Source organism: Patagioenas fasciata, chromosome 5, assembly GCF_037038585.1.
Source record: "Patagioenas fasciata isolate bPatFas1 chromosome 5, bPatFas1.hap1, whole genome shotgun sequence".
In the NCBI taxonomy this organism is placed as follows: Eukaryota; Metazoa; Chordata; class Aves; order Columbiformes; family Columbidae; genus Patagioenas; species Patagioenas fasciata.
Window position 1 is genome coordinate 19,179,283 of NC_092524.1, and position 14,849 is coordinate 19,194,131.

General features: G+C 47.1%; 1 protein-coding gene across 6 annotated transcripts in view; it reads left to right on the plus strand.

Moving 5' to 3' along the window:
• Positions 1–14,849, plus strand: part of SLC25A22 (solute carrier family 25 member 22) — a 52,158-nt gene that overhangs the window by 22,620 nt on the left and 14,689 nt on the right. For all 6 annotated transcript variants that reach the window (XM_065838802.2, XM_065838803.2, XM_071809037.1 and 3 more), the window contains 3 exons: positions 4,305–4,430; positions 6,131–6,186; positions 11,773–11,863. In XM_065838802.2, coding sequence (XP_065694874.1) covers positions 4,305–4,430; positions 6,131–6,186; positions 11,773–11,863 — 273 coding nt within the window. The remainder of the gene's footprint in view (positions 1–4,304; positions 4,431–6,130; positions 6,187–11,772; positions 11,864–14,849) is intronic.

A 14,849-nucleotide genomic window follows, 5' to 3' on the forward strand; every position in this document is an offset into this window, starting at 1 on the left:
ACTGTGTCAGGTGGATCTGCACAGTCCTGTGCATGAGTTTACCTTTCTGCTGCTGGTAAAGCTGCCCCAGATAAATGACTCCTACACGCTGTGGGATTCCTGTGGAGTTTTTTGTGGTCCTCTTCTAACATTTTCTTTTCCAGGTTACCAGTTCAGGACAGGAGGGTGAGTGAGTGAATGAGACGTGGTGACAGAGGACCAGGACTTGGCAATGCATGAACGCTGCAGACAAGAAGGCTGCCCATTCTTAGCATTTGCGGTGATTAGGATATCTTCCTCTGAGCCTACCTTCTGCAAATGAAAACAGTCCTGAGCTGCAGTGATAACAAGACAGCATTGTGAAGTGTTTATGTGCCTAGATTTGTCTGTCATCAGTTACACAGTTTGGAGAGCACTTGGCACTACTTACACCCCTGAAGGGCACACTGAGATTCACCTCCATGGAGCCTGATGGGTGTATGTCCCTGATAGTTTCAGCAGAGCAAAAGAACCAGATGTCTGTGGCCATTTGAAGCTTAGGATTTTGAAGGAAGGGCAGATGCATCCTCCAAGATCTTCCCCAGCCCCTCTGACTGGGATACCTTTCTCTTCCCATGTTAAACTGAGCAAATGGCTTTATTTGTGTGCTAGCCTGTGGCATCCCCATTTCACTGAGTGTTGCACACCTAGGCAGTGAGAGGCTGTAGCTGTGCAGGAGCAAAATAGGACAGAGAAACTAGGCACAGTGGATTCTTATCCCATGAGAGAGCAGAGAGCACTGAGGTGGAAAGTGGGATGACGTAGTCACAAGGCAAAAAGCTTTTGATTCAGATGCAGTGCCCTCTGTCTCAGGTTGTTCTCTGTGCTCCAAATCCCTCACCTCTCCTCCTTAGGTCATCTCCCCCATCTATGCAACCACAAGTCTGCAGTGATCACAGGCAGCCAAGCCAATGGCATCTGTTTAAGCTTGAAGGATCTGCCAAACCACTCTTCCCCTGTAGTGTGCATCTGCCATCCCTTAGCAAAACAAGATTGATACCAAAAGGCTAAAATCCACAGCAGTGGTTTGTGCCAAGGTGCGATCAAGGGCATTGTATTTCTGCAGCAGTGCACGTGGAACTTGATCTCAGCATCTCACCAGATACTGCTTCATAGTCCGTCTTTACTGGTCTCCCTCCACGGTGCACATAGGGGAACCTGGATGGTTGGATTCAGGCGTGATGGGGGTGTTGAGCAAGGGTTTCTCACCCACAGAGAGAGAGGTTCTCTGCAGCCTGTGTTTCCCAAATTTTTTACTTGCCCAGGCATATCAGACTGTTCCCCTTTATTGCTGGCATCTGTGCTGAAATCTTTTGCACTTTCAGTGCCAGCAGGCAAGATATTTGCTACATGTCTGTGTCTCTCTCCCACCTTATATAAACCTATGATGATTTCAGTGGTGGAGCAGATTTCAAGAGGCAAGTGTCTGCCTACCCTGGGTGTTTCAGGGATGCTTAGAGAGGTGATGACAGTGCTGAGGCTGGAAAGGGGCAGTGGTTGTGCCTTGCAGTCCGTGACCTGCCAGCAGTGACTTTGGAGCTGAATTTGGGGAGGCTGATGTGATCCTGTCTTGAAAAACCCTCCTTCCCAGCGATGCCTCCATTTTGACATGCTTTTTGTCTGGTTTCTAACTTCCTCTTTCAGTGTCACTATGGTTTAAATAAGGAGAGAGAGATGATGTGAAGCTTACTGTTTGAAATTTTCCCATGTCCTGAGAACAAATTGAGCATAGAAGTTTGCAGGCAAATCTATTCACCTCTTGAACTGTGGTGCAAAGGTCCATGAGGCAACAGAGTCTTGAGCTGGTGAGATCTTGCATTCTGGCCCTTGAGTTGAGCTCATGCACTGATTTGGGCCTGCCTTCCTAACATGCTGCACTTGATTTGACCTTGATCAGCACAGTCTTGTTTGGGGGAGTGTGCTGAGCTCAGGTCTGTCTGCCTGTCCTTTGCACCTGTTCTTCCAGCTTTGCCAGCCCTGGGGCTACATGTGTGTGTTGTATCAGTGTGGCTGTTGAGGAGGAAGGAACTCTGGCTGCAGGAGGGATCAGGGATAAGAGGGTCATTAGGGGCAGTCAACATGGCTTCACCAAGGGGAAGTTGTGCTTGACCAACTTCATTTGACTTCTGTGAGGACATAACGAGGTGGATAGATGATGGCAGAGCAGTAGATGTGGTCTACCTTGACTTCAGTAAAGCCTTTGACACAGTCTCCCACAGCATCCTTACCGCTAAACTGAGGGAGTGTGGTCTGGATGATTGGGTAGTGAGGTGGACTGTGAACTGGCTGAAGGGAAGAAGCCAGAGAGTCGTGGTCAGTGGGACATCCAGTTGGAGGCCTGTACCTAGTGGAGTGCATCAAGGGTCAGTACTGGGGCCAATATTATTCAATATATTGATTAATGATTTGGACGAGGGAATTGAGTGTACTATCAGCAAGTTTGCTGATGACACTAAGCTGGGAGGAGTGGCTGACACGCCAGAAGGCTGTGCTGCCATCCAGCGGGACCTGGACAGGCTGGAGAGTTGGGGGGGAATAACCTGATGAAATTTAACAAGGGAAAGTGTAGAGTCCTGCATCTGGGCAGGAACAACCTCAGGTTCCAGTATAGGTTGGGAAATTACATATTAGAGAGCAGTGTAGGGGGAAGGGACCTGGGGGTCCTGGTGGACAACAGGGTGACCATGAGCCAGCACTGTGCCCTTGTGGCCAGGAAGGCCAATGGCATCCTGGGGTGTATTACAAGGGGGGTGGTCAGTAGATCGAGAGAGGTCCTCCTACCCATCTACTTCGCCTTGGTGAGACCCCATCTGGAATATTGTGTCCAGTTCTGGGCCCCTCAGTTCAAGAAGGACAGGGAACTGCTGGAAAGGGTCCAGCGTAGGGCAATGAAGATAGTTAAGGGAGTGGAGCACCTCCCTTATGAAGAAAGACTGAGGGAGCTGAGTCTCTTTAGTCTGGAGAAGAGGAGACTGAGGGGTGACCTTATTAATGTTTATAAATATATAAAGGGTGAGTGCCACGAGGATGGAGCCAGGCTCTTCTCGGTGGTAAACAATGGTAGGACAAGGGGTAATGGGACCAAGCTGGAACACAAGAGGTTCCACTTAAATTTGAGAAGAAACTTCTTCTCAGTGAGGGTGACAGAACACTGGAACAGGCTGCCCAGGGGGGTTGTGGAGTCTCCTTCCCTGGAGACATTCAAAACCCGCCTGGACATGTTCCTGTGCGACCTCACCTAGGCGTTCCTGCTCCAGCAGGGGGATTGGACTAGATGATCTTTTGAGGTCCCTTCCAATCCCAAACATACTGTGATACTGTGATCTCTTGAAGTCCCTTCCAATCCCTAACATTCTGTGATTCAGGGAGCCATATCCTGGGCTATATTGGAGGGAGCTGACTCAAACAGGCTTCCTTTGTCTCTGTGTGTAATGGTTTATTGAGCATATAAGTGCTGGACATTTTTCATAATTGAATTTGCAGGGAACTCATATTTAGCTAATCTGGCTTGCACTCAGCACCACTTGCCGAAATTCCCCGTGTGGAGCACAAGGGTGAGCAGAAAAAGCCCCACTCTTCGGAAGCACATGCTGCCAGCTAGGTTTTTATTTCTCTGAGAGGCATGAGCTCATGTCTCTTAATCTGCGGTCCTGCAGGCTGCCAGTCCAGTGGTTTCGCTGGGCTATTGGTTTGTGTGTGTTCCCCTTGCCCCAGGCGGTGGGTCTGGAAACAGTTTCCTGGAGCTGCAGCCGTCTGTTCCTTGGCTGCCAGCTGGGCACTTCTGCTGGTCTTGTTCCCACATGATGGTAGCAGCTGACGTGTCACGAACCTCTCATTAGATTCATATCTGATTGCGGTGCTGAAAAGCATTTGCCAGTCAACCTGCTGGCTTGGATGCCATCAGGCCCTAAATGAAGTCTCTCCACGTTGTAGATGGACAGAGTCCAGAACTCTGTCTGCTCTCCTCTAGGGACAACAGAAACACTCGGGTCCTGGTGAACAGGGTTTTTTCTTGCTCTTAGTGACGTGTGGCTTAGCTGTTTGGCTCCACTCATCAGCAGTTTGTCTTGATTCTATGAGCTGCTTTCCCCTCCTCCCCAGTATGTACAGCAAGGGCGAAGTTTTACCTTGAGGCAGAGCTGCCTTCATGCTGTGGGGAACAGCCTTGTTGCACAGTGATGTGTTAACTCAGTTCCTGCAAAACAGCTCCATTCTTTCCTCTTTCTGTCCTCTGATGTTATCCCAGTGCTAAGACATCTGTTTCTCTGCATCTTATTGCCTTACAGTTTACCTGCCAAGCTGATCAATGGAGGGATAGCTGGGCTGATCGGGGTCACCTGTGTATTTCCCATCGACCTGGCAAAAACTCGCCTGCAGAACCAGCAGAATGGCCAGCGAATGTACACCAGCATGTGAGTACCACCCGCATGGGCAGCATCCCCTGTGGCTTTTGGCAGGGAATCCTTCCACTTTGTTACCTCTTTCAAGTGAGTTCAGCATTTCTGGGAACTGGGCAGTCCCCAGAAAAGCCAGGGAACAATCTTGAACCAAGCTATACTAGAGAGATCTGGGCTTTGGGGATGTGCTGCCCCAGGTATGTTACGTATGATTTTAGTTGGCTGTTGGCTCCCTTTTTCCAGGATGAGAAAGGAACTGGACCTGGCTCTGGCTCCATCTCACCCTGCTGCAGCTTGAGGGGCTGGGAGTGATGTGCAAGCCTTACGATGAGATGACAGGGCTGCATGAGCATGGTGGGGAGAAACTCTTCCTGCTCCCCTCTCTGCTGCTTCTTGTTCAAAGCAGTGCTACTGGCTTGGGGAAAACACCTTGTCTCCAGCATTGCAGTGGGATAGGAGAAAAATGCCCAAGATTTCTGGGACTTGCAAATGTGTTGGGGGCACTGCTCCCAAGGAAATGGGCGTGTGCAAGCTGCAGGAGCTGAGGTGAGGTGTGTGAGAGGTGGGGTCCCAAAGGATGTGGGGAGTCCCAGCAGACAGGAGAAACTCATTGCTGTGACTGACAACAATGGAAGATGGGCTCCTCACAAATAACGCAAGGTAGCCTAGAGCAGTCTTGTCCCAGGTCGGGCCATAAAGCCCTTGAGGAAACTCTGTATTTCCTTCTCTCTTACCTCAGCACTACTACAGAGTGGAGACGAAGTTTACTCCTTGTGTTGCCAAATCCCTTAGAAATGTGTTCTTGTTTTTGTCAGTTACACTTCCCTTATTACTAAGAGCCTTTTGTTCCTTAATTATGTACACATGCATGCATGTGCACCTCTCTCTTCCCCTATGGCCATGGAAGTGCCAGTCCCTTCCCAAAGACCCCAGCGCCCAGGCTTCAGGCAGCCATGATTCAGAGTGGGAAACTGCCAGGGGATCTGTGCACTGCTTCCTGAACTGCACATCTGGATTTGTTAGGTGTGTGTCTGTGCCTTTCAAAGGCTTTAAGCCATTCTGGCACTCTGTACAGATTTCCCATTTACAGTAAACGTAGTTGAAATGAAGGAGGCAACAGATTTCTGCTTGGAGTGGACCTTTGTGGCTCCCTGCCATGCTCTCCCCAGGGCAGGAGCCTGAGTGCTCCCTGCCTGCTGTGGGACCCGATGTGTTAAAAGTGTGTGCTTTAACCTGTGTGGGAGGTCACAGATGACTGAGTGTTCAGGTCATCTGGTGTTTGTATGCCTTGTGTCAAATTGCATGCAATAAGTCAAGCAAGTCAGTACAGGGGGGGTTTGACCCCGCTTACTTCCCTTCCAGATCTGGATTTAAAAACATGTGACTGGGGATCTGCTTGCTAGAGCATCTCGTGTACATTTGCCACAGGGGAGCCTGGATAAACAACCCTTGCAGTGACACTTCTCCCTTTTGTGTTTCCAGAAAGCAGACAGCATGTGCGGGGTGAGCTGGGAGTTTCAAAGCCCCTGTGAATTAGGGGCTGAACTTGGACTCAGTCCTGAACAATGGCACATTCAGTGGCTGGCGCAGTTCCCTTCTCAGCTCAGGATTTTGCTGACAGATTGTAAATGAAAACCACTGCAAAAGATTTGATTTGTTTTTCTCTGTTCTGACCCACCTTTGAGCTTTTGTGGCTTATCTCTCTGTGTTTGCAGGTCTGACTGCCTCATTAAAACAATTCGGTCGGAAGGCTACTTTGGCATGTACAGAGGTAAGTAAAGCTGAGTCAAGCACCACACAGCTTTTGCACTGGAAGCACTGGTGCATAAGTGGGTGGAAAAGTCCATGTTCTCTGGCTTATAAATTGATAACCTAGCAATATCTTAAGAAGTTAAAAGGTGCAGCTGTTTCTGAAAATAAATTCCTGCACGTCAGATGTCTGCTCAGCTCTCCACCATTGAGAGTGTGAGTCATCCCTGTGGCTGTTTTGGTGTTAAACCTCACCGTTTACTGAAGTTCATCTTTACTAGGAGTTTAAGTGAAGCTGCTGAACTTTGTTTCAGGACTTTATGTGTGCATTTCCCAGCTTGGGCATGATAACTTTCATCAGGGGGGCAGTAGAAAACCTCTTGAAGTGCCTTACTTTGTGGTTGATGATTGAATTTATGTCAAAGCCCATCACCAACGTGGTCAGGCCTACTGTCCCATCTAAATGGTAGCTTGTCTCCAAAAGTAGCCGTCTCTGAAACATACCCGAGTTCAAGTATTAAGACAAGATACAATTAAAAATAAATAACCTGCCCCTAGAGGAAACTCCCTTGGGATGGTAAGACAGTCAGAGATGGAGGTTCAGCTGTTTGGCTGTTACGTGCTAACCTACTAGAAATCCCCTGGCTCTGTGGCTTAGGCTGTCTGTTGCAGCAGTGACTTCCTCAGTTGTCACTGTACGTTTTCTAGTTTAAACACAAAATCTGTGAAAGTTTTTAAGGATTTTGAGGAGAGAGGAACAGCAGACCAAATTCTGACTTAACTCCTAGCAGAAGAAAATGTGGAATGCCTTCCTGGCTTTCAGGACAGTCCAGCTGGCTTAGTTGACAGTGAACTCCAATTCATTTTATATACTGGTATTCAGCTGCCTGAATATGCAGTTTTGAGGCATTCAGACAATATTTGAGGCATTCAGACAATATTCTTTGTGGCACTCATTCACTGATAAAACCTGATTAAAGTACTGCTTTAAGTGAATCCTTGCTCTTATTTTTTTCAAGCACGAGTCCAGAGATGCTGGCACCTTGCTTTTGGCAGCAGTAGCATCTCTTGCTGCTTCTTCTGTACCCCCTAAGGAAAGACAGACGCTGCAGCCAGCTGTCGTGGGAGCAGGCACTGGCTGTTGAGGCAGTGTCTGTTGCACAACTTGCTGGTGGGCGTTCCGGGGGAGTGTGGTGGATGCCGGGGATGGATTGGCTGCTTTGCACCAGCTCCCGGGAAAGGGAGCAGGCAACAGGACAAATAACCCTGAGAACACTGGCAAGCTCCATCTTCAATGCTAGCAGTGATGTGTTTCCCCTTGATTTTTCCCAAGAGCTGGTTGCTTCTGTGTGCCTAGCCGGGAATGGAGCCTGCATTAGCTTTGTCTGTAACTATGCAGTGGCAGGCTGATTGTTGGGGAGCAGAAGGAAGAAGCCGCTCCTGGAAACTTACAGGGGAGACTCTAGCACCTGTCAGGGCTTTTGAGAGAGACAGCTGAGTCCTGTGAGGCTTAGGGTGGTAGGGAGGGTGTGCATCTCCATGCCACTTTCCACTCTCAAGCAGAAATCTCAAAGGGTGTAGAGGGTTTTGCATAGTTTTTGCTTTTCCCAGCCATAGTGAGTCTAGTCAGCTTGGTCCATGTCCCACTAACTTTCTACCCACTCTGTTCAGGGAACTGATAGTGGCTTGAATTTACTTGTCACCTCTGACTATTAAATGAAAAGCTGGGTTTGGAGAGGGATTTTGTGAATAGCTTCAGCTCCTTCCAGAAATTTGTAGATATTTCAGCATGGCTTGGGTGCAAAAGTGAGTCCTTCACGTCCTGGTTTCTGTGCCTCAGTTCAGGGAAAGGATGAGCAGGTAAAATACATCACAAGATTCGTGAAGAACGTGAGTACTTTTCTGGGAAGAAGGGAAAGAGATGGCTCAGCCTTGCAGACAGGAGAAGATAGAAATCAGATGATGGGATTGGTTCCTGCTCCCTCCATCTGTCCCAGTTCCCCAGCAGAAGCTGCTGTATGACTCACAAGCTTTTCATTTTCAGCCTTTAAGGTGAAACTTGGAGGATTATATGTTAATATGCTAAAGTGGCAGCTGCTGTGCCCCATGGAGGAGCCAGAATCACATCAATCATCCCTGCAGGGCACTTCGCTTCTGTCGGAGAACAGAAAGGTTCTGCTTGGGTGCAGCCATTCCTACTGTATGACTTCAGATTTCCTTAATGTGTGAATCATAGGTCCTCAGTGCAGACAGGAGAGAGGCTTGAACTTGTAGGGTGCATTTCTACAAATCATCTCTTGAAGGGGTGCACGTGGGCAGTCCTTGTTCTGTATGAGTAGCCCATTGTGAATTGTGTGATGTATAAGGCAATCCCAGCATTTCTTCCCCAAAAGTTACAGGGATTCTTGGGTTTGTTTGGGGGAGGAAGAACAGGAGGTTATTTTCTCATGTTTTTTTCCTGTAAGATCTAGGTAGCAGCAGTGCCTCAAAGCTGTGTGGTGCTGTCTAGCCATGTCTGTGCTCAAGGGATGACAGTGTGCTACCTTCAGACATGATGTCAAGTGAATGAATCCATGGTACCTGTAGGCTCCTGGAGCATGTGGACACCAGTGGAAGGGGACCTTGGAAAGGTGCTCTCTCTGCTCCTTGCTACAGTCTGTCCAGAAGCCACCTGTAGATTGCAGCATGTGTACTGGGAAGTTCCAATGCTGTTTACAGACCAGCTATTTGGCCAAGCTGGTAGGAGCCAAAGACCTAGATCAGACTGGGGAAATGCCCTTTGCTGTTGATGATGTTTGGATGGTAGCTGCAGTTTAGCTGCAGTAGTGTGGTAGTATTCCCCGGGCTCTGCTGATAATACCTCCCATAAGCACCAGTGCTGCACTGGGGGTGACTCAATCCTTCTGTTATGTCCTACATGCTGGTGATGTATAAGGGCTTCTGTAATAAGTGTGTTTTAATAACAAAACCGAAGGCTCAGTGACAAGAGTGTGCTTACAAGTTCAGTTGGCAAACAACTGGTTTTGCCTCTGCTCAATTTTGTTCTTTATAGTGCTTCTGTACTTATTTTCAGAATTCTGTTTTAATGGTTGCAATTTATTTTTGCGTTCTGTTTGTCATTGCTTCTGGTACACGTAGCGTTATCTGTAGGCCAATGTTAGGGTTAATCTAGGAAATAAAGTCATTGGCGTAGAATATTGGCATAGCTAGAATTGAAGATTTTGTAAAAAAGGGGAAAACTGTGGAAAGCAGACAGCCAGCAGTTGAAGTATCTGATTTCTCCTGCTCCATTGGATTGAGGCTGTTACAGATTATTGAGGACAGGGATTATACCTTCTCTGCTAAGCAGCTTTACTGAAAATATCGAAGATGTAGGAGAAAACCCAGGTTCATTACCTTTTTTCTGTATATTTTGTGGTTTTACCCTTTACTTTATTGGCAGTTGAAGGAGGAATTGCTGTGAAAGCGTCTTGGTTCCTGGAGGAGGTCAGCACACCTTTCTTACTTGATGGTTTGGAGTTTTTCTTTCTTTCAGTACATTCTTTGCACTGGTGTTAGAGTAACAGGTTTATTTTTTTCTAGCTGCATGTCAGTAATGTGCAAGTGTCTTACTTTCCAGCTGTTAGGAGTGGCGTTTAATCTGTTTTCAACTTGGCATTCAAGAAAACACTTCATGGGTAGCCACTTCCTCTAAAAAATAAGGCTGTGTGGATTTGCTTTGTAGATCCTGATATGATTGACACTAAACAGTAGAGGTAGAGCAGGAGATTCATGTACATGTGGCTTCTCATCACATGCAAGAGCCATGGCAGGGAGACATGATGTGTAGGAAGCACATCAAACTGGAGAAGAGCAATTACTGGTACACTTAGAAGTTTGCAAAAACCCAAGAGTATGAGAAGGCTGCCCTTCTGCCTGGCTAGCTAATTTGGCTTCTGTAAAAGATGATGGCATTTGTTGGATGTCATGGCCAGTGTGGAATGAATGCGTTGGCTTAGCTTACTGCTTGCAGTTCAGCATTACTCTGTATTTTCTGCAAAATCTGAACATGGCAGTTGGAAGGGGAGAAAATGTGTTGGGCTGCCCAGCCCTACCCAGCAAAGGCTGTCTGTTTTCTTGCTGTGATTTCCCACATAACGGACATGTGTCCTCTGAGCAGAGAATGTGGAGCCAAGGATTCCTGTGTCTTGGTCCTAGAAGTCCTAGTTATGACTTTGCTTCCTAATCTGAGGAAAGTCCCCCTAAACCTATGTCTTTCTATGTCTAATTTAAGAATTCTTTAATAATTTTTGGAGGGATTGGAGTCTATCCTGAGGAACAGAAGATTGAGTTGCCTCTCTTTAGCTGTGTTGAGCCCTTACAGATCCTGTCCACTTGTGTTCAAACCTGAAAATTAACCCTGCCACATCTTCAGAGCATAGCATGAGTGCAGGCTTTTATGTATGCTTCTCTTTGGAAAATTGAGCTTTGGGACAAATTGTTTAATCTCTACAGCAAGCATAAATGCAAAAGGTATTATACCCTAGTGTTTGTGTTGTCCTTGCAAGCTGTTAGCAAGTCTCAAGTGAAGCTCCTCTGGAGGGCCTGGGCTCAGTAGGCTTCAGTGCAGGCAGAAAGAGCTTGCAGTCATCTGCTGGAGGACTTTCTGAGCTATAAGACTTAAAGGGAAGAGAATATTCTAGAGCATTAATGGTGCAAACCCAATAAACTCAGAAGGGACTGGCCCTCCCCTCACTCCGTTTCCCCCAGGACAGCTTGAAAGCTGCCTCCAGGCTGCTGTATTGCACTAATGCTGGTGTCTATGGCCCACAGCAGCTGGCTGGGCCACTCAGACCTTTCCCTGTGGCAGGCACAATACAAGGATTTGCTATTTGCTCCTGACAAAAGGGCACTCCAGCAGGTGGTGGGGCAGTCAAGGCTTGTTTATGCCCCAGGTCCCCTAGCAAGCCTTGCCACAGTGCTCAGAGGGGAATTTCTGCATCCTGCAGCTTGTGGTGGACAAAAAGACACTTCAACGGTGGCTGTTCTGAGAGTGACATCCAGTGGTGACACACAAGTGAGACCACTTAACTCCCAGGGTTGATCTAGAGCTGGCTGAGTTCTGTGCAGATGAGCCAGTTGATTTCAGCCAGCCTCCAGGTCTTTGAAGGGGTACTAGCAAGAGGGTGGGCAGGGGACTTTTGCTTCTCAGCATCACAAAATATTTGCAAAGGAGTTGGGACTGGTTATTAATCCAACTTGTACTTCTATCATCTCAAGGGTCTGATCTGCATCCTTCTGGATTCATAGCAGTACATCCTTGGGTAAGAGAAGAGGATGTGTGTATGCATGGTGGGAGGCAGTAGTGAAGCTAAAGAAATTGCAAAAAACATTGCAAATGATGTAGAAACACATCAGGGCATGTTTTAAAAATCCCAAGATTTTGGGAGGAAGAAATCCTATTAATTTCCAGTTGTGTTTCATGTTTCTGAACCCCTTTTTTGCACTGAGAGCTCTCCTTCATCAGTCCTTGGTTTTGAGCAGGAGTTATAACACATTCCTGAAAGATCCAGTTAACAGTTCCTTTATTCTTATTCTGCAATGTCCTTTTCCTCTTTTCTTTGTCCAGGGGCTGCAGTGAACCTGACTCTGGTGACACCAGAAAAGGCTATCAAACTGGCAGCCAATGACTTCTTCCGGCATCACCTCTCCAAAGATGGGTGAGTAGGGAGTTCAGACCTTTTGCATTCAGCTTAAAAGACACCAACTCTTGGGCTGAGTCTGGTGAGATGTCAGAGCGAAGGTGGAATGGGGTGCTGTAATGACTGAAATACAAGTTTACCTTGAACAGCTCAACAGTGATTATATTTGAGCTAAAGGATGTAATGTCTAAAATGAGAAGTAAAAACCACTCCACTGCATGACTGCTTTTTATTCAAGCTTCTAAAAATAGTCCGAGATCTAAGCCAAGATTAGCAGATCCAGAATTTGCAGGCAAAATATCTGAGAGGACCCAAATGCCACTGCTCACTGCTCAAACAGCTGCTGAGAAGACCCTTGTTCTCAGCATCCTGTTGGATGCTGTTATGCTCTTTCTGGCTTGAACACATGGCAAGTCAAGTTCTATCACCCCCAAACTTAGTATCCCCCTTGTCCTTTTGTAGTTTGAAAATAGTTTTAAACAGGTAGTGAATCTGAATTGACAAAAGGCACTTGCAGTCTTGCCCAGCAGCTGCCGTGCAAATAAATACTGAAGGAATAAAATTATCTGTTTAGCTGGCAAGTGGGGGTTGGTTCATGTGAATTAAATGTAAGTAAAGATGCTAGCTGATCAGTTGAGAGGGGCTGGACCCTGAATATTTAATGCTGTTTTCACCAGCACTTGCAATTCAGAGAACACTTGTGTCTCCTTTCAGACTGAGACCTTTATCCAGAGACAGCCAGTGAAGGGCACTGTCCCCAGTCCTCAGTGAGAGTAGTTAGAACACAGCCTGCTTGTGATATGATCCTGACTTATCCCCTCAGCAGTGGTGTGATGTGGTGAAGGCTCACTGAAAATGCATGATTACTTGGTTTAACAACTATAAAGTACCACATCAGTCTCAGCTGCTGCAGATCAGCAGCTCAACAACTTTAGTGGAGATAGTGGACTGAAACAGGTTGAGGATCTAGTTTTTTTCATGTACCTATTTTTTTTTGTTCTGGACTCTTTTAAAGTAGCAACCAACAAATGCCTGTGTGATTCAATCACTCACAGCTGTTTGTGATTTCCTGTCTATTCGTATAGTGCTCAGACAGTAGGAGGTAATGATGTCTTCCTTGCTCTTCGCTTCTGCCAAGCAGTGGGTCTGATCCCCGCAGCAGACAACGCAGCAGGTCATGGCTTACTGCAGTAGACAGGAGCACAGCTAGCTCTTTGCCATCACCTACAAAGTGAGGGCTTAGTAGGTCATACAGGGAAGACGAAGGAGTGCCAAGCTGCTGTGCCTTGTACCATCACTGAGAGAGTGGCCCGTGGAAGAAATCAGACCAGCATTGCAACATATTTGTTGTTCTCTGAGAGTAATCGCTGCTGTGATGTTTCAGCTGTTAAAACATGGTATACCTGTCAGTAAATGTCCTGCACCAGGATAAATGTGTGTATCTGCCACTAACTGCTGAGGCAGGCTTTGATCAGGTATTTGGGTAAGTGGGATGCAGCTGTTTCCATGAGCTGCTGAGGTTGTCACCCAGACCTCTTCCAGCTTGACATCTGGGTTCTGCCTGATCCACACATGATGTGGATGATATGCTGTGCTTGATTCAGAATAAAGGAGCTAGAGTGTTTTGCCAAAAGAAGGCAGTCTGTTGTCCTAAAACGTATGCACTGATGGGACTGACACGATAATGACCTGGAGCAGGAGTATGATACCACTCAGGTAGTGGGGAACCTTTGTCTTGACACAAAGCATTTTTAATCCCCTTAGAGAAAGTTTGGGCCACAGTTAGGTGATGAGAGCTTGGCAGCATGTAGAATCAGTGTCACTTAACTCATTTGGCCACCATGGGGTCCTGGATTAATGAAATCTGGTTAGCTCTGCTCATAAGCATAGCCAGCATGAATTGGACAGAGAGGCAGAGCCTTAGTACTGCTGTGATAGATGGTTTAAGTTGTTTCTGACTATAAATATCACTCCAAGATAGATGAGAAAGAAAATGACTTGCAGGTTGGCTGTGGCTGGTGTAGGCTGTGAACCTGGGATCTAGCTGAAAGGTCTGGTGTGGGCTGTGACCTTGCCTAGTACATGGGGATCAGGGGGTGATGGAAGAGGCCATGATATTGCCAGTGAGGATAAGGGGCCCTTAAAAACTGCAGGGCAGCTGCTTATTGTGGGATACTTTTCCTTCATGCTAGGGAAATCTGAGGCCTGAGGATGGAATATGTAACCTGCCAGAGGGGTTGTACCTGGCTGTGCTGTAGTCGTTGCGTGCTACCTTGCCTTTGGCACTTCACAGGATCTTTTCCCACATGTAGTACATGTGGCAAACAGGAGTGATGGTCACAAAGCTGCGCGTCCCCCAAGGGTTTGCCTTGATCTTGCTCCCTCTTTCCAACCTGTTTGCAGTCTGCAGGTTTCTCACTTGAGATGCTTCTGTGCCCTCCTCCCCAGTTGTTGTTGTAAAACAGGATTAGCAGTGCTGGAATCCAAACACCTGTCCTACCCAGGACAAAACAAGGTGCATAACTGCTAGCAATTGCAAAGCTGGGCCACAGGCCACCTGTTTCACAACTCCAGTCAAAGCCTAGGTATGAACAAAAAAATAGCCCAGGGTTAGAAAGGTGAAGATTGAAGATGCCTGGAATGTCAGTGTGGTTTCATTTCTGGATATATAGTTGCAACAGTCAAGGTGTTACATGGTGTAAAGCGCAACTGAAGGAGTAAGGCTCAATATAAGCCTGGGGGTTGGTTTTTCATGGTGAGCCACCAAGATCTTCATTCAGCTCCACCAAGGTCCTTCTTTGCACAAGCCAGACTATCCGCTATACATTCATAGTATGCTGTGTTCTTACACCAGCATCCCAAAGGAATCTCTGGTGCTGTTCTACCTCAGAGCTGCAAAAGTCTTCCAGACCTGTTTGACGTTTAATGCCTTTGTTGCTAAGCTTCTAGCAGTTGTCTTTCTTGAAATGTGTTGCATGAATTGGAGGTCCTTCTGTGATAAAAT